We start from the raw sequence: 26,788 nt of genomic DNA, 5'->3' as shown, positions 1-26,788 counted from the left end.
TGCTGAAAGGCGCGTTCACCAGCCTTCACTCGACAGCGGGGTGTTTTCAATTTGAGGTCGTTCGTTGATCGAAGCGATCGCTGTGGGTTATACCGTTCAACGAGGTTTGAGAGATATGCTGGTGACGAGCCCTCCAGGCATTTGAAAACGATAGTTGAAGATTTATATTTAATCCGCTTGTCCACTGGCAGCCAATGCAGCTGCTGTAGTAATTCGGGAGCGGCAGTTTTTCTGTCTTTCTGTAGTACAACGCGGGCTGCCATGTTCTGTATTTTCTGGAGTTTGTTTATTTTGTCCTTTGTTAGACCAACAAACAGTGCATTGCAGTAGTCCATTTTCGGGAATATCAAAGATGTTACCAATTTGTTGCAAGTTTCCCTATTAATAAATGGTCTGATTGTTCTGATATTTCTTAGAATGCAGATAGCACTTGTTCTCACATTGTTAATATGTATGTTCATAGACAGATCACTCTCCAGGGTGATGCCGAGATTTTTTGCTGATGTTGTGAGTTGTATTTTATAATTATCGTTGATTGTCAGTGCCAGTGTAAATGGATCTGTCTTATTATTTGAACTAGCAATGAATAAGGCTTCAGTCTTGTCGTCATTTAATTTTAATCTATTTGCAGACATCCATCTCATCACATGGTTGATGCATTGTTCGTAAACAGTTATCTTTGAAACTATATCGGATTGCAAACACATGCTATATATCTGGGTATCGTCGGCGTACATATGGTAAGCGAGAGAATGTTGCTCTAAGATTCTCACAACAGGGGAAGTGTAAAGTACAAAAAGGACTGGACCTAAAACGGATCCTTGAGGTACACCAAAATGAAGGTCACGCTCTGACGAAGTTACTTCCCCAATTAAAACTGATTGAGTTCTTTGAGTAAGATATGATGCAAACCAGTTTAGAGCAGTGCCCGATATGCCGAAAGTAACTTGTAGCCTTCGAAGTAGTATGGCATGGTCGATGGTGTCAAAGGCCGCCGAAAGATCGAGAAGACTAAGGATGGTGGTTTTTCCTTGATCAATAATTTGCAGCAAGTCATTTGTGATTCTCATCAATGCTGTTTCTGTGCTATGATTTTGCCGATAGGCCGATTGAAAGCACTCATCGAGGTTATTATGTTTCACGTGACAAGAAAGTTGTTTTAGTACAATCTTTTCTAGAATTTTGGAAATGAATGGTAAATTTGATACAGGCCTAAAGTTTTTAAAATTATCACTGTCAAGTCCCGCTTTCTTCAACAATGGCTTCACCAATGCTTTCTTGAAGCTTTCTGGAACAACTCCCTTCCTTAATGATTGATTAATCAATTCAGTGATGTAAGGTGCAAGTTCATCAATACACTCCTTCAAAATGGATGTTGGTAAAGAGTCGAGCCTACATGATTTGCTAGGACTAGAGAGAATCGTTTTCTTTGTGTCATTTATTGAAATTTCTTTGAAAGATGTTAAGGGTTCACCATAAAAAGAGGTATATTCTGCTTCTGTTTCGTCTGTGTCAAGTTCACTCCGTATCGTTGTATTTTATTCATGAAATACTCTACAAAGCAGTCCGCGAGTTGCTTGTCGTCAGTGTGGTGTGGCAGGCTTGTTTTGATCTCTTTGCCTAGAAGCTTATTTGAGATTTTATAAAACTCCTTGGGACTTTTTATGTTATCAACTTTATCAAGATAGTAGATACGCTTTGCCTTAATTGTCGCCTCTTTGAGTCTATGTTTGAATGATATGTAAGTTTCCTTATCAATTGTCAGGCCAGATTTTTTCCATTTCTTCTCCGCTTTTCTTTTCTCTTTCTTTATACGTTTTACCTCCAAATTGTACCATGGTGATTCTTTTCTGATGTTCACAGATCTTGTTGTGAGAGGTGCGTGCTTATCCATAACACTAATAACTGCTTTATCAAAATTGTCACCAGTCACTTCTTTCTCACAATGTGTAGTTAGAGAGTGAGAGAGGTCCGCTTTAAATAGTTCTATGTCAGTTTTCTTCAAATCTCTCGAAACAACTATTTTTTTGTTTTTGTGTCGTGTACTGTCCCCCCTGATGCCAAAAGATATTAAATGATGGTCTGAAATGCAAAGATCATCTACATTGATAGGTGTCGCTAGTTGCATGTCAACGCTGGTCAATACCCAGTCAATAATGTGTCCACACCGATGTGTCTTTTCATTGACATGCTGTGTCATGTGATGAGACGAAAGTAGTTTATTTATATTTCTTATATCCGGTGTGTCTCGATCAAAGTGTAAGTTGAAATCTCCAACAATAATATTTTTCTTTGACTTCATGTCAAGGCGAAGAAGGAAGTCCTCGAATTCATCAATAAATAGTGATGTTTTTAATCTATTTTTTGCACTGGGTGGTGGCCTATATATTGAATGAAGCTTGACTGAGTCATGTTTAAAATCAATGACCATTCCTACCGATTCGAATGCCGAAAAATTGTTGACATCATGATTAAATCTAATGGTCAAATTTGACCTATAGACCACTGCAATTCCTCCCCTCTCCTTCCTTTTCTCGGAAATGACTGAGTTGTATGTGTGAGTGGTGTTAAATCCGACACAATTGCTTCATCCCCATTCTCCTTTAACCATGTTTCAATTATTATTAGAATGTCAATAGATCTCTCCTCAATCATATGTTTAATGTCTAATGTTTTATTGCGGCAAGACTGGGCGTTTATTGTCGCCACTTTTAAAATTGGAAGTGATTTCTTTTCACTCATAAGTGGTATAATTGTCTGTGTGGTAGGTGGCCGTGGTGTTTTATTTTTAGGGGTGGGCCGATGGCCACAGTGGCCGATGGCCACACTGTGTTGGGATGGCCCTTTGTTTTCGTATCCCTCCTCGACTCAATCGATGTTTCGGTTCACTTGTTTCAACACGGTGTTTGTATTCGCTTTCATAATACTTACTTACTTACTTAGATGCCTTTCGCGTCTCGACCGAAAGATCGGGTCGCCTTGGCCGTTTCCAGTATTTCCTGTGTGAGGTGTCTCCAATATTGCCGGTCCTCTGCTAGGGTTCTCAGATTTTCAAGGTCCCCTGCCGTTATGAGACTAATGCTTTGTCCAAGTGTTGTGAGGTTTTTGTTTAGGATCACAGGGAGTGTTGTGATCGGTCTTCCTCTGAAAAGGTTCCCGTGTTTTTGGAAGTATCCCGACATGGCTTGGTTTGCTGGTATGTTTTTGTCCCTGCGTAGTATGTGACCGAAAAGTTGCCATCGTTGTTGTAAAATGTCAAGGGAGATTGGTCTTTCTTTTGTGATCTTATAGAGTGATTCATTTGAGATCTTTTTGGGGTATTTGATGTCCAGTACCCTTCTTAGCTGTGTGCGATGGAAGGCATCCAGATGTTCTTCTTCGGATTTTGTCAACGCCCAAGTGCCGCAGTTATACAGAAGTACCGGTTTTACAAGAGCATGGTACAGTTTCAGTTTGGTTTTTCTCTTTATTTTGTCACCTCTAATCCATACATTGGTGAGTTTACTGAGTGCGGCGTTTGATAGCTGTTTTCTTCTTTGTACATCCTCGGTGTCTCCAATTAGTGAGCCGACTTTCTTTGTTCTTTTCCATTCCTCTTTGTTCCTCGATATTGTTGTAAATTCGGTTTTATTGGCATTGACTTGGAGGTTTATATTTCATGAGGGTATTTTGTATGATGTCTATATTTGCTGGTGTTGATCCAATAAAATCGACATCATCTGCATAGGCGATTTCTCTAGGGGATTGCATTCTCAATATGAGTCGTTGGTTTTGGAATGAATTTTCGAACTTCTTTCAGAGCGTGTTCTAAGTATATTGTGAACAGAATCGGGCTCAGACTATCTCCTTGGGGGGTCCCGATGTTACTTTCGAACTGCGTCTGTTTTGTTCTTTCATAATCATAACAATAATTATCACTTTCATGGTGTAAAATGTATTCAAGACAATCGTTGGTTTTCGTAAGACTTGTCATCGCGGTGGACTGTATGGTGACGTGTGTTTCATTTTCTAGATTCATAATACTGGGCATCGATGTTAGAGCACAGTGAACACTTGTAGTAAAATAAATAAACAACTTTGTTCATAAAATAAAACACTTGAAATTATTAAAATTTAGCATAAAATTCACGAATGATACACAAGTCCTTTGATAAAAATAAGAAATAATTATATCACTCAGAAGACTAAAACGTCACAATTCGATTGGTATAAAAATCCAGAATTGAAAATGTGAATAAACGCTTAAATAAATAGAAGACACAGAGCAATTTGAAATGTGTCGGCCTGCAAGGCGTGTTACAATAATACAATAATAATAATAATAATAATAATAATAATTATTATTATTATTATTATTATTATTATTATTATTATTATTATTATTATTGTTATTATTGTTATTTATTACTATTATCACTATTATCACTATTATCATTATTATTATTATTATTATTATTATTATTATTATTATTATTATATTATTATTATTATTATTATTATTATTATTATTATTATTATTATTATTATTATTATTTATTATAATCATTATTATTCATTATTATCATTATTATCATTATTTTATTATTATTATTATTATTATTATTATTATTATTATTATATTATTATTATTATTATTATTATTATTATTATTATTATTATTATATTATTATTATTATTATTATTATTATATTATTTATATTATATTATTATTATTATTATTAATTATTATTATTATTAATTATTATTATTATTATTATTATTATTATTATTATTATTATTATTATTGTTATTATTGTTATTATTATTATTATTATTATTGTAATACGATGTGATAACTTTACGATATTTATCACCAGACGTTCTACGGACATTCCAAGAACTCAGCTATCCAACATACAGTCATGACTTGGGGTCTAAGCGACCCGACCCAGGCCAGCTCAGCACACCGTGTCGCGATTTCGTTTAGGGCTCAGCGTAAGGTACGAGCGAGTCGCTGTGTTAGTGTTAGTGCACTCGCGCTATCTTGGTCGGAATTTGTTTTCTTTTCACAATATTTTTGAGACCGATTTTTTATATAATAATAAGAGAAAAATAAATGTTTTTTTTTTCATTTTTCAAATAGTAAATATATTTTTGTAGTTTAAGCTCTGTTTTTGATAAGGCCCCTTTTGATAAATCACATAAGTAAAACAAACACAAAAATTAAAAATAAAAAAAAATAAAAAGAGAAAAAAATTGAATGAAAGAAGAAAAATAAGTATTAAAATATAAAACATGCCTTACCTTGATAATTGAACAATTTAATATATATCCATTTGAATAAACACAGAATCTTTCCCTCTGAGTTACTGAACGCATATAAAAAGGTATGCATTCAGCTGCGGGCTTGGGACCGCCAATGGCCCATTAAAAGATTCAACAGTATAATAATGCATGAAATAGGACTTGTGAGGCTGGGAAAATGAGTATAAATAATTCATTATAACTACAAAGATGACAGTTTGGCTATTTTCCTTCTCTGTTGTTGGATTTTATTGTCACTGTCAGCTTGAGTGCAGAAACGTTTCAATAAAATATTTACAATTCTGCGTGTAGAAATTTTGCTGAGAACAACATCCAAATGAAACAGTGCTGGAAAATCTTGAAAAATTCTTACGAGTCTTGAACGACAATGCATTTCTCCAGACATTTTAAAAAAAGTGTAGCAGTATAGAATAAGATGAAAAGTTGCAGTCGAAGGGTAATTTAGACCACCTCTGTCCATTTCCTCAGTGTAGACTTTGACATCTTCAGGGAACACGTCTCCATCTGCTCCTCGCAACTTTTCATCCTTTAGGGCCACATAGCCTCCGATATAATAAAGAATCATTTTCTCATCAGATGATAGTGTGTTAGTAGTGAGAGGAAGGTCGTCAATGATGAGAAGTTCCGAGTCTGTCAGTTCTTTCCCACAGAGATCACAGGAATGTCCAGAGGAGTTAAAATCAATATCCTTCTCAAATTCAATAAAAAGTTTGGCCCTGTCTATATGATGACAGTTCAAAAGATCTTGAGCTGTTATATAAAAATTGCAACCAGCTGACATCCTAAAATGAGCAAAATGCTTCTCTATGACATCTTGTTGGAAGAAACCAATGGCAACATATTGATGATGGACAGAGTTTTTTTGTGTCAATAGGTACTTTGATAAGTCAATAAGGCATCTGCAGGTCCAAGCTAAAGCATTTGCTGTGTCTCTTGTGAAGGATTTTTCCCTTAGAACAGGACTTGATGCTGTCATCCGGTCAGCAAGCAGTGCCCATTGATCCAGGATATTCAATTGATGACTACCAGCTTCTGAAAGTTCAATACATAATCGATCTGGGTCACGAAAACGAGTGCTTTGAAAGGGAGACTTCGTGTTAAAAACTTTCCAAAGCTTCAAAACTTCATCTATAAATAAGGCAGTGTTGATCCAAGAACTGACAGACTTTGATGACGATTTCAATGCAGAGCTTGTCTTCTCTGAAAATACTTCCAATACAAGGGAAACTTTCTGTTTTTCAATACTTGTGGGGTTCAATGCTGTTTTGGAAAGAGTTGAAAGTTTTACAAGAAATCCTGTCTCGTAATTATGAAGTTCTTCCAAATCAGACCACTGGGCAGTTACTGGTTCAGATGAATGACAAGGTAGAAATTCAGACATTTTGTTTTCTCAGTAATCCAGTTGTTTCGGATATAAACAGGTTCTCTGCAGAGTAAAGTCTTGAGTTTTTCGACGAATTAATCAGCTGAAGATTTCTGATACAAAAGTTGACTTTCTTATCAGTAACTTCAAATGGTGTTTCTGCTTTGACAAATCGAAGAAACTCTTCAAGCTGACTCCAACATTTAATCTCACTGATGAATGGGTGACGAATACGTTTCCCCAAATGATACATCTCATACGTCACCCTGGGATTTTTAGTTCCAGTGTTGTATTTAAAATATACTGCAAACTTGTGAATTTGACCTTTCCTCTCACTACTCAATAAAATATATGAATCATGTGATCCTGACGGAAGAGTGAAAATGGCACCACAATTTCCAACTTCACAACAAAATTTGTCATGAAAAGAATCATATTGAAATAAATCAGACTCCATGAAATCTGACATCTCATCCAAATCAACAGCTCGAGAGGCAGCAGTGGCTTTTGTAGTAATCCGATGTTGAGTTTGTGACGAGCTTGGTACACATGATTGGGGTACATTATGAAAAACAGAAGGTGGATCAACTGGAACAAAATATCGTCCTACACGAACCATTTTTGGATTATCAGGCCAATGTAGAGCACAAACTCCCATATGTTCCGTAACATCTTCAAAGTTAAGCTTATTTGGTAAGCATGAAATCCACTGTTTACGTTTCTGAATTTCCTTCGGAAATTTGTACACAGTTATTTTCAGATCAGCAGGTTGATCTCTGTAGCCAGTTCTACAATTGAAGACAGAGCACTTTCTACCCATTTTACAAAACAATTACTGTATGGAACAATATGGATAAAGAATTTAAAACTCCAACAACACAGTTTAAATGTATAAACATTTGAAAAGGAATTAAAAGTTAGAGATTCAGTAAATCTGACTGAAATGTGAAATTAGGGCTAATCAAAGATTCAAAGCCGGTACCAAACCGGTATATAGTCAGAGAGGAGATGTTTTATTAGCAAAAAATATTTGCCAATTAAGAATCAAGTCTTTGTGCGTGATTTGCTGGGTTTGTTGAATATAAATTATTGTTTAAAATATCTTTTAATTTTTAGACACTAAATATTAAAAGACGTGTCTCTTAAACTGAATTTCAACCAAGAAACATATTTTGACAAAGAATCAGTAACCAAACTTAATTCGCTTTGTCTAATAAAAACCAATATGGCAACTTTGTTGGAATTTCGGTTACACACTCCACAAGTGTGAACACACTATACGTTGAGCCCTAAACACACCTTGCGGTTTTTCTCTTCGGCTGGCCTGTCTCAGCCCGCCTAGCTTGGGGTGCATTCTAGGCGGGCTGAGACAGGCCAGCCGAAGAGAAAAACCGCAAGGTGTGTTTAGGGCTCAACGTATAGTGTGTTCACACTTGTGGAGTGTGTAACCGAAATTTCAACAAAGTTGCCATATTGGTTTTTATTAGACAAAGCGAATTAAGTTTGGTTACTGATTCTTTGTCAAAATATGTTTCTTGGTTGAAATTCAGTTTAAGAGACACGTCTTTTAATATTTAGTGTCTAAAAATTAAAAGATATTTTAAACAATAATTTATATTCAACAAACCCAGCAAATCACACACAAAGACTTGATTCTTAATTGGCAAATATTTTTTGCTAATAAAACATCTCCTCTCTGACTATATACCGGTTTGGTACCGGCTTTGAATCTGTGATTAGCCCTATTTCACATTTCAGTCAGATTAACTGAAGCTCTAACTTTTAATTCCTTTTCAAATGTTTATACATTTTAAACTGTGTTGTTGGAGTTTTAAATTCTTTATCCATATTGTTCCATACAGTAATTGTTTTGTAAAATGGGTAGAAAGTGCTCTGTCTTCAATTGTAGAACTGGCTACAGAGATCAACCTGCTGATCTGAAAATAACTGTGTACAAATTTCCGAAGGAAATTCAGAAACGTAAACAGTGGATTTCATGCTTACCAAATAAGCTTAACTTTGAAGATGTTACGGAACATATGGGAGTTTGTGCTCTACATTGGCCTGATAATCCAAAAATGGTTCGTGTAGGACGATATTTTGTTCCAGTTGATCCACCTTCTGTTTTTCATAATGTACCCCAATCATGTGTACCAAGCTCGTCACAAACTCAACATCGGATTACTACAAAAGCCACTGCTGCCTCTCGAGCTGTTGATTTGGATGAGATGTCAGATTTCATGGAGTCTGATTTATTTCAATATGATTCTTTTCATGACAAATTTTGTTGTGAAGTTGGAAATTGTGGTGCCATTTTCACTCTTCCGTCAGGATCACATGATTCATATATTTTATTGAGTAGTGAGAGGAAAGGTCAAATTCACAAGTTTGCAGTATATTTTAAATACAACACTGGAACTAAAAATCCCAGGGTGACAACAGATTGAATCAAGCTTTTTTCAAAAAAATTTCCTAAAATAAATGAATCATCTTCTTGGATTACCATGTCCCCAGTTGATCCTACAAGATCCTTATTTTTACTGTATGATACTGTTCACCTGTTGAAAAATATCCGAAACAACTGGATTACTGAGAAAACAAAATGTCTGAATTTCTACCCTTGTCATTCATCTGAACCAGTAACTGCCCAGTGGTCTGATTTGGAAGAACTTCATAATTACGAGACAGGATTTCTTGTAAAACTTTCAACTCTTTCCAAAACAGCATTGAACCCCACAAGTATTGAAAAACAGAAGTTTCCCTTGTATTGGAAGTATTTTCAGAGAAGACAAGCTCTGCATTGAAATCGTCATCAAAGTCTGTCAGTTCTTGGATCAACACTGCCTTATTTATAGATGAAGTTTTGAAGCTTTGGAAAGTTTTTAACACGAAGTCTCCCTTTCAAAGCACTCGTTTTCGTGACCCAGATCGATTATGTATTGAACTTTCAGAAGCTGGTAGTCATCAATTGAATATCCTGGATCAATGGGCACTGCTTGCTGACCGGATGACAGCATCAAGTCCTGTTCTAAGGGAAAAATCCTTCACAAGAGACACAGCAAATGCTTTAGCTTGGACCTGCAGATGCCTTATTGACTTATCAAAGTACCTATTGACACAAAAAAACTCTGTCCATCATCAATATGTTGCCATTGGTTTCTTCCAACAAGATGTCATAGAGAAGCATTTTGCTCATTTTAGGATGTCAGCTGGTTGCAATTTTTATATAACAGCTCAAGATCTTTTGAACTGTCATCATATAGACAGGGCCAAACTTTTTATTGAATTTGAGAAGGATATTGATTTTAACTCCTCTGGACATTCCTGTGATCTCTGTGGAAAGAACTGACAGACTCGGAACTTCTCATCATTGACGACCTTCCTCTCACTACTAACACACTATCATCTGATGAGAAAATGATTCTTTATTATATCGGAGGCTATGTGGCCCTAAAGGATGAAAAGTTGCGAGGAGCAGATGGAGACGTGTTCCCTGAAGATGTCAAAGTCTACACTGAGGAAATGGACAGAGGTGGTCTAAATTACCCTTCGACTGCAACTTTTCATCTTATTCTATACTGCTACACTTTTTTTAAAATGTCTGGAGAAATGCATTGTCGTTCAAGACTCGTAAGAATTTTTCAAGATTTTCCAGCACTGTTTCATTTGGATGTTGTTCTCAGCAAAATTTCTACTACGCAGAATTGTAAATATTTTATTGAAACGTTTCTGCACTCAAGCTGACAGTGACAATAAAATCCAACAACAGAGAAGGAAAATAGCCAAACTGTCATCTTTGTAGTTATAATGAATTATTTATACTCATTTTCCCAGCCTCACAAGTCCTATTTCATGCATTATTATACTGTTGAATCTTTTAATGGGCCATTGGCGGTCCCAAGCCCGCAGCTGAATGCATACCTTTTTATATGCGTTCAGTAACTCAGAGGGAAAGATTCTGTGTTTATTCAAATGGATTATATATTAAATTGTGCAATTATCAAGGTAAGGCATGTTTTATATTTTAATACTTATTTTTCTTCTTTCATTCAATTTTTTTCTCTTTTTATTTTTTTTATTTTTAATTTTTGTGTTTGTTTTACTAATGTGATTTATCAAAAGGGACCTTATCAAAAACAGAGCTTAAACTACAAAAATATATTTGCTATTTGAAAAATGAAAAAAAAACATTTTCTCTTATTATTATATAAAAAATCGGTCTCAAAAATATTGTGAAAAGAAAACAAATTCCGACCAAGATAGCGCGAGTGCACTAACACTAACACAGCGACTCGCTCGTACCTTACGCTGAGCCCTAAACGAAATCGCGACACGGTGTGCTGAGCTTGCCTGGGTCGGGTCGCTTAGGGTGCATTCAATTTGAATACAAAAAAGGCGAAACAATAAAATGATGTTGTGACCTGCGAGTCTTGAATGAAATACAAACGACTCGTCACCAAATAATAAATATTAGTTAAGGTTATCGTTTAAACGATAAAGACAATTACTATAAACAGCAAATGAAAAGCAGTTTTAAAGATTAAACATGAACATGAGTTGTCAAGTGGATTGTATAGATAATTCTGTGTTACTTCCATTATGTGAATTGTTTGAAATTCATTTCGATTCGACTCCACACAGCTTTCCAACTGATAAGAGTGTTATCAAAAAATAAATAAATAAAATTTCCTTTATTCATCCCCAAGAGGAAATTTGTCTTTAGGGTCTATTCCAAGGGAAGACTGGAATAACCCAGGCGTCAGCCGCAGAGCAGCACCGCAAATTGAGCTAGGGCGAGGTGACTTGCTGAAGGCCACAAAGCACAGCGGCGGGTGATCGTACTCTGTACCTTCTGGGTACGAAGCAAAGACCGTAACTCGCTGAGCCATGCTGACCTCTTATCTATGACACTGGTGTATATGCGTCAGTGTTTGTTGATATCTAATCTATAACAGTTTCTATAACAGTCTCAGACACTGAAGTATTTTAAATATTTAATGTGTTTTGTCTGGAATGGATCATGAAGATCGTGTGTCGGTTTTTGCCCTACTCCATAATTATGACCTTTGACCAATGGCCGTCCGTCCATCCATTCCGTGTGGACAATTCAACTTGTTTTCTCGATTATGCTGCGACTTTTATATTTTGAGTTGTTATTTTTAATTCTATCATTGTTCATTTTTATCTTTATCGTCGTCGTCATCATCATCATCATCATCATCATCATCATCATCATCATCATCATCATCATCATCATCATCATTATTATTATTATTATTATTATTATTATTATTATTATTATTATTATTATTATTATTATATTATTATTATTATTATTATTATTATTATTATTATTATTAATAATTAATCATCATCAATATCATCTTCGTCGTCGTCATCATCATCATCATCATCATCATTAACTGTGAATACATTAAAATGATAAAAAAAAACCCATTTCGACCTACCTGGCACCTTGTCCAGTCGTGCTCGTAACTGTTTGACCTCCAGCATTCGAGTGTCTGGTGTCTCCCCAAGTTCCTTCTTGGCTTTGTCCAGGGTTGCCTCACAGAGAGTACATTTGTAGTCCGAGTCTTTCACACTGGATTTCGACATCCTGAATTACTCTAAAACAAACAACGATGACGTATTTAAACTTTTGGCCACAAAACTCGTCCTTTAAATTAGCCTTATTAAAACAAGTCTCATCTCAGCAAATACCTCTCAAACCTGGGACGTGTGAATTCTCAGGTTTGTAAGATTTTGCCAAAATAACATTTAAAAGTGACGTGACACTATAGAAGTCCTCCCATTGAAAGTCTATAATGGCTAAAAGATTAAGTAATACAATAAAAGTGGCGTGACACTATAGAAGTCCTCCCATTGAAAGTCTATAATGGCTAAAAGGTTAAGTAATATAATAAAAGTGACGTGACCCTATAGAAGTCCTCCCATTGAAAGTCTATAATGGCTAAAAGATTAAGTAATATAATAAAAGTGACGTGACACTATGGAAGTCCTCCCATTGAAAGTCTATAATGGCTAAATGATTAAGTAATATAATAAAAGTGACGTGACACTATAGAAGTCCTCCCATTGAAAGTCTATAATGACTAAAAGATTAAGTAATATAATAAAAGTGACGTGACACTATGGAAGTCCTCCCATTGAAAGTCTATAATGACTAAAAGATTAAGTAATATAATAAAAGTGACGTGACACTATGGAAGTCCTCCCATTGAAAGTCTATAATGGCTAAAAGATTATAATATAATAAAAGTGACGTGACACTATGGAAGTCCTCCCATTGAAAGTCTATAATGACTAAAAGATTATAATATAATAAAAGTGACGTGACACTATGGAAGTCCTCCCATTGAAAGTCTATAATGGCTAAAAGATTAAGTAATATAATAAAAGTGACGTGACCCTATAGAAGTCCTCCCATTGAAAGTCTATAATGACTAAAAGATTAAGTAATATAATAAAAGTGACGTGACACTACAGAAGTCCTCCAATTGAAAGTCTATAATGACTAAAAGATTAAGTAATATAATAAAAGTGACGTGACACTATGGAAGTCCTCCCATTGAAAGTCTATAATGACTAAAAGATTAAGTAATATAATAAAAGTGACGTGACACTATGGAAGTCCTCCCATTGAAAGACTATAATGGCTAAAAGATAAAGTAATATAATAAAAGTGACGTGACACTATGGAAGTCCTCCCATTGAAAGTCTATAATGACTAAAAGATTAAGTAATATAATAAAAGTGACGTGACACTATAGAAGTCCTCCCATTGAAAGTCTATAATGGCTAAAAGATTAAGTAATATAATAAAAGTGACGTGACACTATGGAAGTCCTCCCATTGAAAGTCTATAATGGCTAAAAGATTAAGTAATACAATAAAAGTGGCGTGACACTATAGAAGTCCTCCCATTGAAAGTCTATAATGACTAAAAGATTAAGTAATACAATAAAAGTGGCGTGACACTATAGAAGTCCTCCCATTGAAAGTCTATAATGGCTAAAAGATTAAGTAATATAATAAAAGTGACGTGACACTATGCAAGTCCTCCCATTGAAAGTCTATAATGGCTAAAAGATTAAGTAATATAATAAAAGTGACGTGACCCTATAGAAGTCCTCCCATTGAAAGTCTATAATGGCTAAAAGATTAAGTAATATAATAAAAGTGACGTGACACTATGGAAGTCCTCCCATTGAAAGTCTATAATGGCTAAATGATTAAGTAATATAATAAAAGTGACGTGACACTATGGAAGTCCTCCCATTGAAAGTCTATAATGACTAAAAGATTAAGTAATATAATAAAAGTGACGTGACACTATGGAAGTCCTCACATTGAAAGTCTATAATGGCTAAAAGATTATAATATAATAAAAGTGACGTGACACTATGGAAGTCCTCCCATTGAAAGTCAATAATGACTAAAAGATTATAATATAATAAAAGTGACGTGACACTATGGAAGTCCTCCCATTGAAAGTCTATAATGGCTAAAAGATTAAGTAATATAATAAAAGTGACGTGACCCTATAGAAGTCCTCCCATTGAAAGTCTATAATGACTAAAAGATTAAGTAATATAATAAAAGTGACGTGACACTATAGAAGTCCTCCCATTGAAAGTCTATAATGACTAAAAGATTAAGTAATATAATAAAAGTGACGTGACACTATGGAAGTCCTCCCATTGAAAGTCTATAATGACTAAAAGATTAAGTAATATAATAAAAGTGACGTGACACTATGGAAGTCCTCCCATTGAAAGACTATAACGGCTAAAAGATAAAGTAATATAATAAAAGTGACGTGACACTATGGAAGTTCTCCCATTGAAAGTCTATAATGACTAAAAGATTAAGTAATATAATAAAAGTGACGTGACACTATAGAAGTCCTCCCATTGAAAGTCTATAATGGCTAAAAGATTAAGTAATATAATAAAAGTGACGTGACACTATGGAAGTCCTCCCATTGAAAGTCTATAATGGCTAAAAGATTAAGTAATACAATAAAAGTGGCGTGACACTATAGAAGTCCTCCCATTGAAAGTCTATAATGACTAAAAGATTAAGTAATACAATAAAAGTGGCGTGACACTATAGAAGTCCTCCCATTGAAAGTCTATAATGGCTAAAAGATAAAGTAATATAATAAAAGTGACGTGACACTATGGAAGTCCTCCCATTGAAAGTCTATAATGACTAAAAGATTAAGTAATATAATAAAAGTGACGTGACACTATAGAAGTCCTCCCATTGAAAGTCTATAATGACTAAAAGATTAAGTAATATAATAAAAGTGACGTGACACTATGGAAGTCCTCCCATTGAAAGTCTATAATGACTAAAAGATTAAGTAATATAATAAAAGTGACGTGACACTATGGAAGTCCTCCCATTGAAAGTCTGTAATGGCTCAAAGATTAAGGGGCGGTTTGGGTCTAATTTTTAGGAAAATCCTTCGAAAAATTGATTTTGAGATTTTGGTAAAAAATGATATTTTATTATCTTAGAAATAGTGTAATTGAAGTCCAAATTCTTAAAGTGGACTATAAAGGCAGGAAAAACACAATCAAAAATGGTACAGGTAGTAAGAAAAGTGTGAAAAACGGGAATCTATTTTGCTATTTTCTCAATATGTCATTTTTCTAAGGGTATGGGATACTGTGTCAAACGTTTCTCTGAGTCTATTCAAAGAAATTGTCTGAAAATTTCCAGAGTTATCACAGAGATAATGTATTGTGTCACCATAGAGAGATTTATTTTGATAAGATATGTGAATTTGGAATTATAATCATAATTCTGAATTTTTAACTTCAATTTTGTCATAAATTTTTGATTCTCAACTTTGTAATGTTCTAATAAAAATTCCATAAGCAAAAGCCGTAAAATCTCTCTATGGTGACACACTATGGTACAATGTTGACAGGAGGGAAGAATATGGAGGTCATTCCTTCATTAGTTTTTGTGGAACGTTTGCCACAAGATTGTTATATATTTTGACGCCAGACCCCCAAATTATCGCAAAATGGGTATCAACACATATAGTTGAAAATTTTCACCATAAATATTGTTTTTTTTTAACCTATATTGATGATACAGAATGATTAAAACCGCCCAATATTGGTAATTAATTTTTTAAAAGAAAAGACCCAAACCGCCCCTTAAGTAATATAATAAAAGTGACGTGACACTATAGAAGTCCTGCCAATCCGATTCAGACTATAAACATTCAATTTAGAAATCGATGTCATATCTGGCTGACATGTGTTTTGAGTATTTTAACTAACTCATAGAACCAATTTCAAACACTATAGATAGTATGCAGATGACGTCACTCAGGCCTTTGTTATGGTTTTTGCCATCCGCGTTTGTGAGTTGTTCCCACTAAACTGTATTAACCAGACTATAAAAGTTCATGGTTACACAGAGTTTGTTTGTTGGTCCGTTATACTTCCGGATGGCAATGTTGTGAACTCCTTGGCCAAGCGCATTCTATCTATATATTATCCAAAACACAATGTCAAATCTAGCCCACAATTCAAATTGCACTCGCTTATCAGACCTGCAAAAATGTGCACGTTGATTTGAATCTCCTGATCGGATTGAATTTAAAATCCTTTGAAATGAACACAAGATATCGATTTAAAGATAAACTCTTTGAAATTCTCACTCACGTCTGGTACTCAAACCAGGGACTGGATGATTGAATGTGAAAGCTGAACCGGACCGTGTGATGAATGACACGCACCTTGGATGAGAGATTCAGTGATTGACTGGGGGTTGTGTGAACTGTGGTCTACTGAGATATTTCGAGATAAAAGTATATACTTGTGTGTGTGTGTGTGTGTGTGTGTATGTGTGTGGGTGGGCGTGTGTGTAAGTGTGTGTGTGTATGTGTGTGTTTGTTAACAAAACGTATGTCTTTTGACGTCTGTTCATCAGCATTCATCAAAATTCATCACATCCCCCACATTCATGCGAATAAGTCAGACACAATTATGTGGAGTTGTTTGCCCTTCGTTCAGTGAATTATGGGCTATAGATAGTATGCAGATAACGTCACTCAGGCCTTTGTTATTGTTTTTGCCATCCGCGTTTGTGAGTTGTTCTCACTAAACTGTATTAACCAGACTATAAAAGTTCATGGTTACACAGAGTTTGTGTGTTGGTCCGTTATACTTCCGGATGGCAATGTTGTGAACTCCTTGGCCAAGCGCATTCTATCTATAGATAGAATGAAGTTGACGTCACACTCTGGTCTTTGTTATTGTTTTTTGTCATCCGCGTTTATGAGTAATACTCACTCACTGAACGCTTTTATCCAGACTATAAACGTTCATGGTTACTCATAATCTGTGTGTTGGTCCGTTATACTTCCGGATGGCAATGTTGTGAGCTTCTTAGCCAAGTGGATACTATCTATAGTCTGATTGATTTAGTAAGAACTAGTAACAACAGGGTAAGAACTCGTCACCAACAGGCTGTCAATAACAACAAAGAAATGAGTGACGTCAACTTCCTTTATTTTGCTTGGTTTGAGTCAACTGTTGTCAGGAAATAGAGGAAACAAAGGCAAGTTCAAATAAAACAAAACAACAACAACAACAACAACAACAACAACAACAACAACAACAAACCCAACCCCCCCCCCCCCAAAAAAAAAACAAACCCAAAAACCCCCAGAAAACAAACAATTATGTTGAGCATTTATATTGCGCAATATTCACTAAACGTGCTCAAATCGCTTTATAAGGGATCCCTAGCCAACAGCAACACTTAGCACGTAGGAAAGAATATGACTCCGGTTAGGCGATATCAACATTATTTTTTTTCCGAGAGACACAACGTTGCAAGCGACCAGGTACTCATTTTACACCTGAATACGATGAGGGAATTTGATTAAAGAGTCTTTTCCAAGGACTCAACCATGACCCGGTCCGAGGGTGAGAGTCAAACCATTCGACCACGAAACAAACTATAGACAGTATGCGCTTGGCTAAGAAGCCCACAACATTGCCATCCGGAAGAATGACGGTCCAACACACAAAACTTTGTGCAACTTTGAACAGTTATTGTCTGGTTTATACAGTTTAGTGAGAATCACTCATAAACGCGCATGGCAAAATACAATAACAAAGGCTTGAGTGACGTCATCTTCATTATATCTATAGATAGAACAAAATTGACATCATTCAGCAATTGTTATTGTTTTTAGCCATCCATGTTTATGATTTGTACTCACTAAAATCTATCAATCGGACTGTAAACGTTTAAATTTACACATGTCTGTCTGTTTGTCTGTTTGTCTGTCTGTCCGTCTCTGTCTTTCTTTGTCTTTCTCTCCCTCTCCCTCTCTCTCTCTCTCTCTCTTTCTGAGTGTGTGTGTGTGTGTGTTTGTGTGTGTGTGTTTGTGTGTGTGTGTGTTTATAGTGTGTGTGGAGGTATCGCCATTGGAGAAGTTGTCATAATTATAATATTATATATTATATGGTAAATAGATTGTCATTTATGGCAAATGAAGGACAACGAATTGTAAAGGAAGGCAAAGGATCAAATATTATATGAGACAATTGAACCAGCTATCCGTATTCATTGAACCGTGAAGAAACAGAAATCCATTAAAATAACCCTCATTTTGGCAAAAAAACTCTCAAACCTGGAACCAAGAAAAACTTCGCGACGTCCCTGGTTTGAACGTTTTTGCTAAGTCGAGGGTCATTTAAATCGATCGATATTTGAAGGACGAGTTTTCTGACCAAATTTTAAATATGAGTTTTCCCAGAGCACGGCAGTTTTGGCTTCTCATTGATTCAGAATCGAAGGATTTTTGTAAGAAAATGGGAGGCAGGATTGGATTATTTTGATCAGTACTGATCCGCAACCCATTCCAGCTCGTGTCAGGGTCCACGTAGGGGCATTCTTCCCCGCCCGCCTCCTGGGCAACGGTTGGAGTATTCCGAAAGGAACTTTCTAACCGGCTGATGACACGAGTTTCTATGTGTCTGAGGTGACGGATGAAGGGAGGAATCAACCGCCGTGGCCAGATTGCCCTAGTTCACGCAATAAGCTGTGCTAGCCCCATGACGCTGGTGGGGTGAAGGGAAACTGTCACTCTACAAAGATACCCTCCTGGACTCCCAGCCTAGACACCATTAATGGGTGGACAGAGCTCATAGCCTTGGAAAGCAGTCTGTCTAGGAGAAGGAAAACTCCAACTTCAAACCACCACTGCCTTGTGGATCTGGAAGATGAAAGGCTATGGAATCACATCCAGAGAATAAAGAACCGCTGAAGTCGGAGTCGCAGAGCCGAAAGGCGCAAATAGTCTGGAGAGGGAAACCAACCCAAAAATTAATGTGACACGCATCCTCCTCACAATGATGGACAACAAAACTGTCGGACGATATGGCGCGAAGTCTGGGGATTCCCGCCGGACGGACCTAGCGTCGAGCCCTGATAAACAGGGTTCACCCAAGCGATCTGGTGGTACCTTGCCCTCCTACTGTGGAACCAGGGTAGGAGATGCAAGGTTACGGACTACTGGAACTATCAAATTGCTACAATGGAATGCAGAAGGGATACAACATAAAAAGACTGCCCTCTCCAAGTTTCTTCAGGATGAGAAGATAGATATTGCCTGCATACAGGAGACACACCTCACAGAAAACATTAGGTGTTCAATAAGGGGATATCAACATTTTAGGAAAGACAGAAAAGAACGGAACAAAGGTGGAGTAATCATCTTCGTCAGAAATGACATAGCGACAAATGAAATAACGACAGATGAATCTGTTGAAATATTGGCTGTAAAAATTACCAAAAACAAATTGCAATACACAATATATAACTGTTACAGCCCACCATCAGAGAATCTGCCAATTGAAAACATAAGAAGTGAAGAAGAACAGTTCATTGTTGTGGGAGACTTCAATAGCCACTCCCCAAGCTGGGGATACAATGACTTAGACAGAAAAGGTGAAACCCTTGAAAATTGGCTTACAGACAGTAAGCTTCAAATTGTCAGAAATGAAGATGACCCAGATACATACTTCTCAAGAGCATGGAAGACAACATCAACCCCAGACCTAACTCTCATATCTGAAGATCTCACCGGAAAAGTCAGTAAACAGATAAAGGAACAACTGGCAGGAAGTGATCATCGTCCCATTCTGGTTGAAATAACTGAAGAATATGCAAAAGACAGAAAGGCACCACCTCCGAGATGGAATTATAAAAAAGCAGACTGGACTCTGTTTTCAAAGTTGACTGATAGTTATACAAAAGAGATAAACTGTAAAACAAGGAATGTAGAAAAATCAGCCAAAGCTTTCACAAAATCAATCATGAAAGCTGCAAAAGAATCAATCCCCAGAGGATCAAGAAAGGACTACTGTCCAGGATGGACTGAAAAATTAGGAAGTCTCAACAGCCAAGTCACTGAACACAGAAAAAAAGCAGAGAGAGAGCCAAATGATGAGAATATGGAAATTTACAAAGAGGCTGAAAAAACTCTCAGGAAAGAAACAATAAAAGCAAAACAGGAAGCATGGCATGAAAAAACCAGACAACTTGACTACGACAGAGACGGAAGAAAATTATGGAACCTAACCAAAGCTCTAAGTGGACAAGAAAACAGATATGCTGCACCATCAGTAGAAGATGATCAGGGGAGGATTCTCAACAAAAAACAAGCAGCAAACTGTTTTATGAAGCAGTACTCAAGTGTTGGGAGTATACAGATTAGAAAAGAACGAAAACGAGAAGTCCACAAAGAATTGAGAAAACACAAGGATACACCCAAAGAATCCACAGATGATGTCATGTTCAGTTCGATTAAAAAAGAAGAAGTAGAAATTGCCTTGAAATCTCTAAAAACGAACAAATCACCAGGTCCAGATGATGTTACTAATGACATGTTGAAACACCTAGGAACCCTCACAAAGAGGAAAATGAAACAACTGTTCAATGCAAGTTGGAAACAGGGTAAACTTCCACTCAAATGGAAACAGGCAACCATGATACCAATTAAGAAGGATGGCAAGCCAAAAAATAAAACCGAGAGCTACCGGCCAATAAGTTTGACAAGCTGCTTGGGTAAACTGATGGAGAGAATTGTTAATCGCCGTCTCCAATGGTATTTAGAAAGCAATAAGTTGATATCAGATGAACAGGCTGGTTTCAGACAATTACGCTGCACAGAGGACCAGATAACATACATCTCGCAGCTGATCGAAAATGGTTACCAAGAAAAAAAACACACAGTCACAGTTTGGGTGGATATGGAAAAGGCATTTGACAAAGTCTGGACAAAAGGACTACTTCTCAAACTTAAGAAAGCCAACGTTTCACACAACATGTTTGCATGGATTAAAGATTACCTCACAAATCGAAAAGCAAGAGTCCAATCTCAAAACTCTAAAAGCAAGCTAACGAACATGACAAATGGAGTACCACAAGGCGGGGTTCTCTCACCAACCCTCTTTGTCGTTTTTATCAATGACATCTGCGAAACCAAATGCAGAGGAGTAAAAGCAGCCATGTATGCAGATGACCTTGCACTGATATGCACTGAAAGAAATATTGGTACTGCAAAGGCCAGGATACAGATGACTCTTGATGCTTTGAGCAAATGGACAAAAGACTGGGGTATGAGAGTAAATGCTGATAAAACCACATACACAACATTCAGCTTATCAACCAAAAAGCAATCTATGCGATTAACTTTAGATGGAAAGATTCTGAGAGAAGACCTTATGCCTAAGTATCTAGGAGTGAAATTTGACCCTCGACTCACTTGGAAACATCAAATAGATGAAAGTCAACAGAAAGGGTACAAGAGAATGCAGCTTCTCCGAAAACTTGCTGGAACGCAATGGGGAGCAAACTCAAACGTCCTGAAGAAGACATATCTTGGATATGTAAGACCTGCAATAGACTATGCCATATCGGCATGGGGAACGTGCTCACAGGCTCAATTTCAAAAGGTTGAAAAAATCCAAAACCAATGCCTACGCGTGATCACTGGAGCAATGAAAACAACACCAATTCACAAGATGGAAACCCACACAGGAATAAAACCTCTCAAAGAACAACGAAATTTAAAAATAGTGACACAATTCTCAAAGATAAAATTCATGGAATCCCAACCACTGCATCCAAGTACAATGGAAAAGAAAGAGAATCGACTCAAAAGGGAAAACTTCATCGCCTTGGGACAAAAACTAGAGAGCGAATATAAAGTGACACCAAAGGAAGATATTGCCCAAATCAATGTCCCAAATCTCAAACCACCACCGTGGAAAAAGAAACAAAAATCCATAACCATCAACAAGAAAAACATTCGAAGCAATAATGACAATGCTCAAACCCTAAAGATGATCGATAAAAAATACCCAATGACCAACTGGATAAGAGTTTATACAGATGGCTCAGTTTCCGGCCCCCTCATGAATGGAGGTGCTGGTGCACTCATACACTGGACAGATAAAACAGAAACAAAAAATTTTGTATCAGTGGTTCAATGTGCACAAGTACTAAAACTGAAGAAAAAGCCATCCTCAATGCAACAAAAGAACTATCCAGAGATCACAGAATATACGGGAAAAATGTGGTTTACTTGACAGACTCTGATGATGCTCTCCGGTCTATTGAAAATTACCAGGACTCTGAAGCCGCACACACTGTGGAGGCCCTTGAGGGCTTATCTGATAAAACAGGAAAAATTGTGCTGCAGTGGATTCCAAGTCATGTAGGTATATATGGAAATGAAATTGCCGATCAACTGGCCAAAGAAGGAGCCCAGAAGGAACAACCGAAGTCGTCAATCACTTACCATCAGCAAAAGAAAATAATAAAGCTAAAAATAGACAAAGAAAGGAATGACACACACCTAGAACACAACAAGCAGGATCCAATCCATGCCATTCAGCGAAGTAGCCAAGTCACTCTATTCCGCCTCCGAACAGGACACAATAGACTAAGAGGACATATGTTTACAAAGCTAGGTATTGGAACAACCCCTTATTGCCCATGTGGAACCGACCATGAAACCACTTTACATGTGCTTATGGATTGCCCATTATACAACGTGCAACGTTCGAACCACTGGGTCACCCCTACAACACTCAACACAAAGCTCTATGGTGAGGCTGAGGACCTAAAGCGGACCACAGACTTCATAGCAGATATCGGACTGCAGCCATAGATGTCCATCAGAGGAACGAAGAAGAAGAAGAAGATGTAAGAAAATATTTTACGGCCAAAGTGATAAAAATGTGTTTGGCCAGAAACAGCAAGATCGCATCTATGAACTGCTAGTTGGAAATGATATTCAATGGACCATGGTTGGTTGATTTGTGGTTCACGTCACGTGATCACAGGTAAGATATTATGATAATAATAATAATAATAATAATAATAATAATGATAATAATGATAATAATGATAATAATGATATTAATAATATTAATAATAATTAATAATAATAATAATAATAATAATAATAATAATATTAATAATATTAATAATAATAATAATAATAATATTAATAATATTAATAATATTAATAATAATAATAATAATAATAATAATAATAATAATAAGACGCTTGTTGAGCGCTTTCCATGAAAACGACCTTCTCAAAGCGCTTAAGAGATTGGGGAAAGGAAGGGGGGGGGGAGTATAATAGGATGGGAGCTGAAATGAATAGAAGTTGCACTGGCGTCTGAATGATTCGATTTCAATTCTCAGTCAATCCGAAGTCTCTTTATTTTGTCTTGTTCTGTTCGGCTATAGAAATCCGATTGGTTGAACCCAAGACTAAGATAACCAGATGGAGACGTGAAACTTGGGAGCTCCTTCCGTGTGTGGGTGTTCAGTGTCAAGTAGGTAAACACGGCATTTGTGTGTTGATGGTATGTGGGTGTTCAGTGTCAAGTAGGTAAACACGGCATTTGTGTATTGATGGTATGTGGGTGTTCAGTGTCAAATAGGTAAACACGACATTTGTGTGTTGATGGTATGTGGGTGTTCAGTGTTAGGGAGGTAAACACGGCATTTGTGTGTTGATGGTATGTGGGTGTTCAGTCTCAAGTAGGTAAACACGGCATTTGTGTGTTGATGGTATGTGGATGTTCAGTGTCAAGTAGGTAAACGCAGCATTTGTGTGTTGATGGTATGTGGATAATCAGTGTCAAGTAGGTAAACGCAGCATTTGTGTGTTGATGGTATGTGGGTAATCAGTGTCAAGTAGGTAAACACGGGATTTGTGTGTTGATGGTATGTGGGTGTTCAGTGTCAAGTAGGTAAACACGGCATTTGTGTGTTGATGGTATGTGGGTGTTCAGTGTCAAGTAGGTAAACACGGTATTTGTGTGTTGATGGTATGTGGGTGTTCAGTGTCAAGTAGGTAAACACGGCATTTGTGTGTTGATGATATGTGGGTGTTCAATGTCAAGTAGGTAAACACGGCATTTGTGTGTTGATGGTAGGTGGGTGTTCAGTGTCAAGTAGGTAAACACGGTATTTGTGTGTTCATGGTATGTGGGTGTTCAGTGTCAAGTAGGTAAACACGGTATTTGTGTGTTGATGGTATGTGGGTGTTCAATGTCAAGTAGGTAAACATGGCATTTGTGTGTTGATGGTATGTGGGTGTTCAATGTCAAGTCGGTAAACACGGTATTTGTGTGTTGATGGTATGTGGGTGTTCAGTGTCAAGTAGGTAAACACGGTATTTGTGTGTTGATGGTTTGTGGGTGTTCAGTGTCAAGTAGGCAAACACGGCATTTGTGTGTTGATGGTATGTGTTTAAATAAAATACACACCATTTATGCCAGCTAAATCTATCGTACAAATACACTAACATTTATTGTCTGAGGGAATTTAGTGAGAATTATTTGGATTCAATAGTCTGATGTCACGTCCTCCCAGCAACCATTAGCTTGGTTCTTAGCAAAGAAAATCGGTACTTTTTATTCTTCATGCTGTCTTTAACTTTTTCACATGTCATGTGTATAAAAGTCAGAACATGATCAGGTTTATAATGTTTTTCTCCTCTGGATACAGTTTTATGCTTGTCTGAGAAATGTTGCATAAGGGTGCCCGTAATTGCTGCGATAGTTTCGAACCAGTTACTCAGTTACTATGCGTCATTACGAGGGAATATAGAAAGCTGCGAAATCGTGTGCCAAATTTCATTGAGAGCGATTTGTATTCACGTTTTCGTCCAACCAAGTCATCGATCACATGATTTGTTTCCGTCCAAGGATTGGTCACTTCTTAGTAAATGTAAACACGCTGCTTTGTTTATGAAAGTTGTAAGCATACACATGTGTCAAGGTGAACAAAATGGCCAATTGTGATGTTAGACATTTCAAAATCTGTGAACACTTTTCACTATGTGGGTCACTTTGAACACAATTTGCAATGTGACCAATGACCTCGAGCACACGATAAGGTACCATCCCCATTGTCTTACAATATAATCATTATGAGGCAGATGCCGTTTACCGACTGGTCACCACGTGACAATAGATACACAATGTTTGATATTAAAACCCTCTTAACAATTCAGAAGTTTCGCGTCTCTTTATTTTGTTGAACTATGAATACAACTCACAATTTGCTTTCCTTTCGTGGTTTAGTATAGATAGAATGAAATTGACGTCACTCAAGTCTTTGTTATTGTTTTTTGCCATCCACGTTTATGAGTAATTCTCACTAAACTGTATTAACCACACTACAAACGTTCAAGGTTACACATAGGTTTGTGTGTTGGTCCGTTATACTTCCGGATGGCAACACTGTGAGTATCTTATCCAAGCGCATACTATCAATATATGGCCAGTGTCAGGCTATGGATTTACGAAGACGGTGGTCAAGTGGATTGATAAAAACACAATGAACGGTTTGGCTAGGTTTGATTACAAAAACATAGGCTTATTCACAACTCTCCTCTAAATTGTTAACTCACTCAACCCAAACACCGACTCTATCCGTAGTTTCCCGGGTTACTTTTACCCCATGCCTATTTATTACATTTTTATGAGACAAAATTATAGACGTAGTATCAAAGCTAATGTTTTTAGTTTTTACATGTTCGGTAGCTGAATTAAACTATGCAACATGCTGATTTGTAATACATTTTTTTTCCAATTTTGAAAAGTTGTAAAGCTCTCTAGGGTTGAGTGAGTTAATGAACTGGGGCCGCATGTCTTGACTTGTGACTATCTACACTTACGCATTTGCCACTATAATTGATTTCATCACTAAATCCCGTCGTTGAAGTAAGAGATGAAGTCATCATAATATTCATTATAGAAATAGCATATGAAAAGGAGTGTATTCACACAGGCATGCAGGTTTCTTACAACACATTGAATAGATACATTATAGAAATAAGAAATGAAAGGGAGTGTGTACACATAGGTATGCAGGTGTCTTACAACACATTGAATAGAACACACGTAATCAAAACACATTGAATAGAAAACACGTAATCAAAACACATTGAATAGAAAACACGTAATCAAAACACATTGAATAGAAAACACGTAATCAAAACACATTGAATAGAAAACACGTAATCAAAACACATTTAATAGAACACAAGTAATCAAAACACATTGAATAGAACACACGTAATTAAAACACATTGAATAGAAAACACGTAATCAAAACACATTGAATAGAAAACACGTAATCAAAACACATTGAATAGAACACACGTAATCAAAGACAGGCGATGGTGAGATGGGGTGGTGGACCAAAGATCAAGATTGAAATGTTGGAAAATGCAACGTGTGTTCTGTATATATATCCATCCATCCATCCACCACCACATACTATCACCACCCACCCACCCACCCACCCACCCATCTTCCACCCACTATCCATCTATCCATCTATCCATCCATCTATCCATCTATCCATCCATCTATCCATTTCATCATCTCATCCATCTATCCATCCATCTATCCATCATCTCATCCATCTATCATCCATCTATCATCCATCTATCTATCCATCTATCATCCATCCTATCTATCCATCCATCATCTCCATCTATCCATCCTATCCATCCATCCA

General features: G+C 36.6%; 1 protein-coding gene across 2 annotated transcripts in view; it reads right to left on the bottom strand.

Annotated features, from left to right (window-relative positions):
* LOC144957215 (alpha-tocopherol transfer protein-like) overlaps positions 1 to 26,788 on the bottom strand; it is a 48,762-nt gene that overhangs the window by 19,106 nt on the left and 2,868 nt on the right. Inside the window, exons 1-2 of one of the 2 annotated variants that reach the window (XM_078888270.1) lie at positions 16,378 to 16,487; positions 12,136 to 12,294 (exon numbers count right to left, since the gene is read on the bottom strand). In XM_078888270.1, the coding sequence (XP_078744396.1) occupies positions 12,136 to 12,283 (148 nt within the window). In that variant the 5' untranslated portion in view covers positions 12,284 to 12,294; positions 16,378 to 16,487. Of the gene's footprint in view, positions 1 to 12,135; positions 12,295 to 16,377; positions 16,488 to 26,788 lie in introns of those variants that run through there. The other variant, XM_078888269.1, reaches the window with a different exon arrangement.

The sequence above is a fragment of the Berghia stephanieae genome, chromosome 11 (assembly GCF_034508935.2).
Source record: "Berghia stephanieae isolate SIO BIC M18660-M18661 chromosome 11, UCSD_Bste_1.3, whole genome shotgun sequence".
Lineage (NCBI taxonomy): Eukaryota > Metazoa > Mollusca > Gastropoda > Nudibranchia > Aeolidiidae > Berghia > Berghia stephanieae.
Note: the sequence above shows the minus strand (reverse complement) of the source record. Positions and strands in the feature narration are given on the sequence as shown.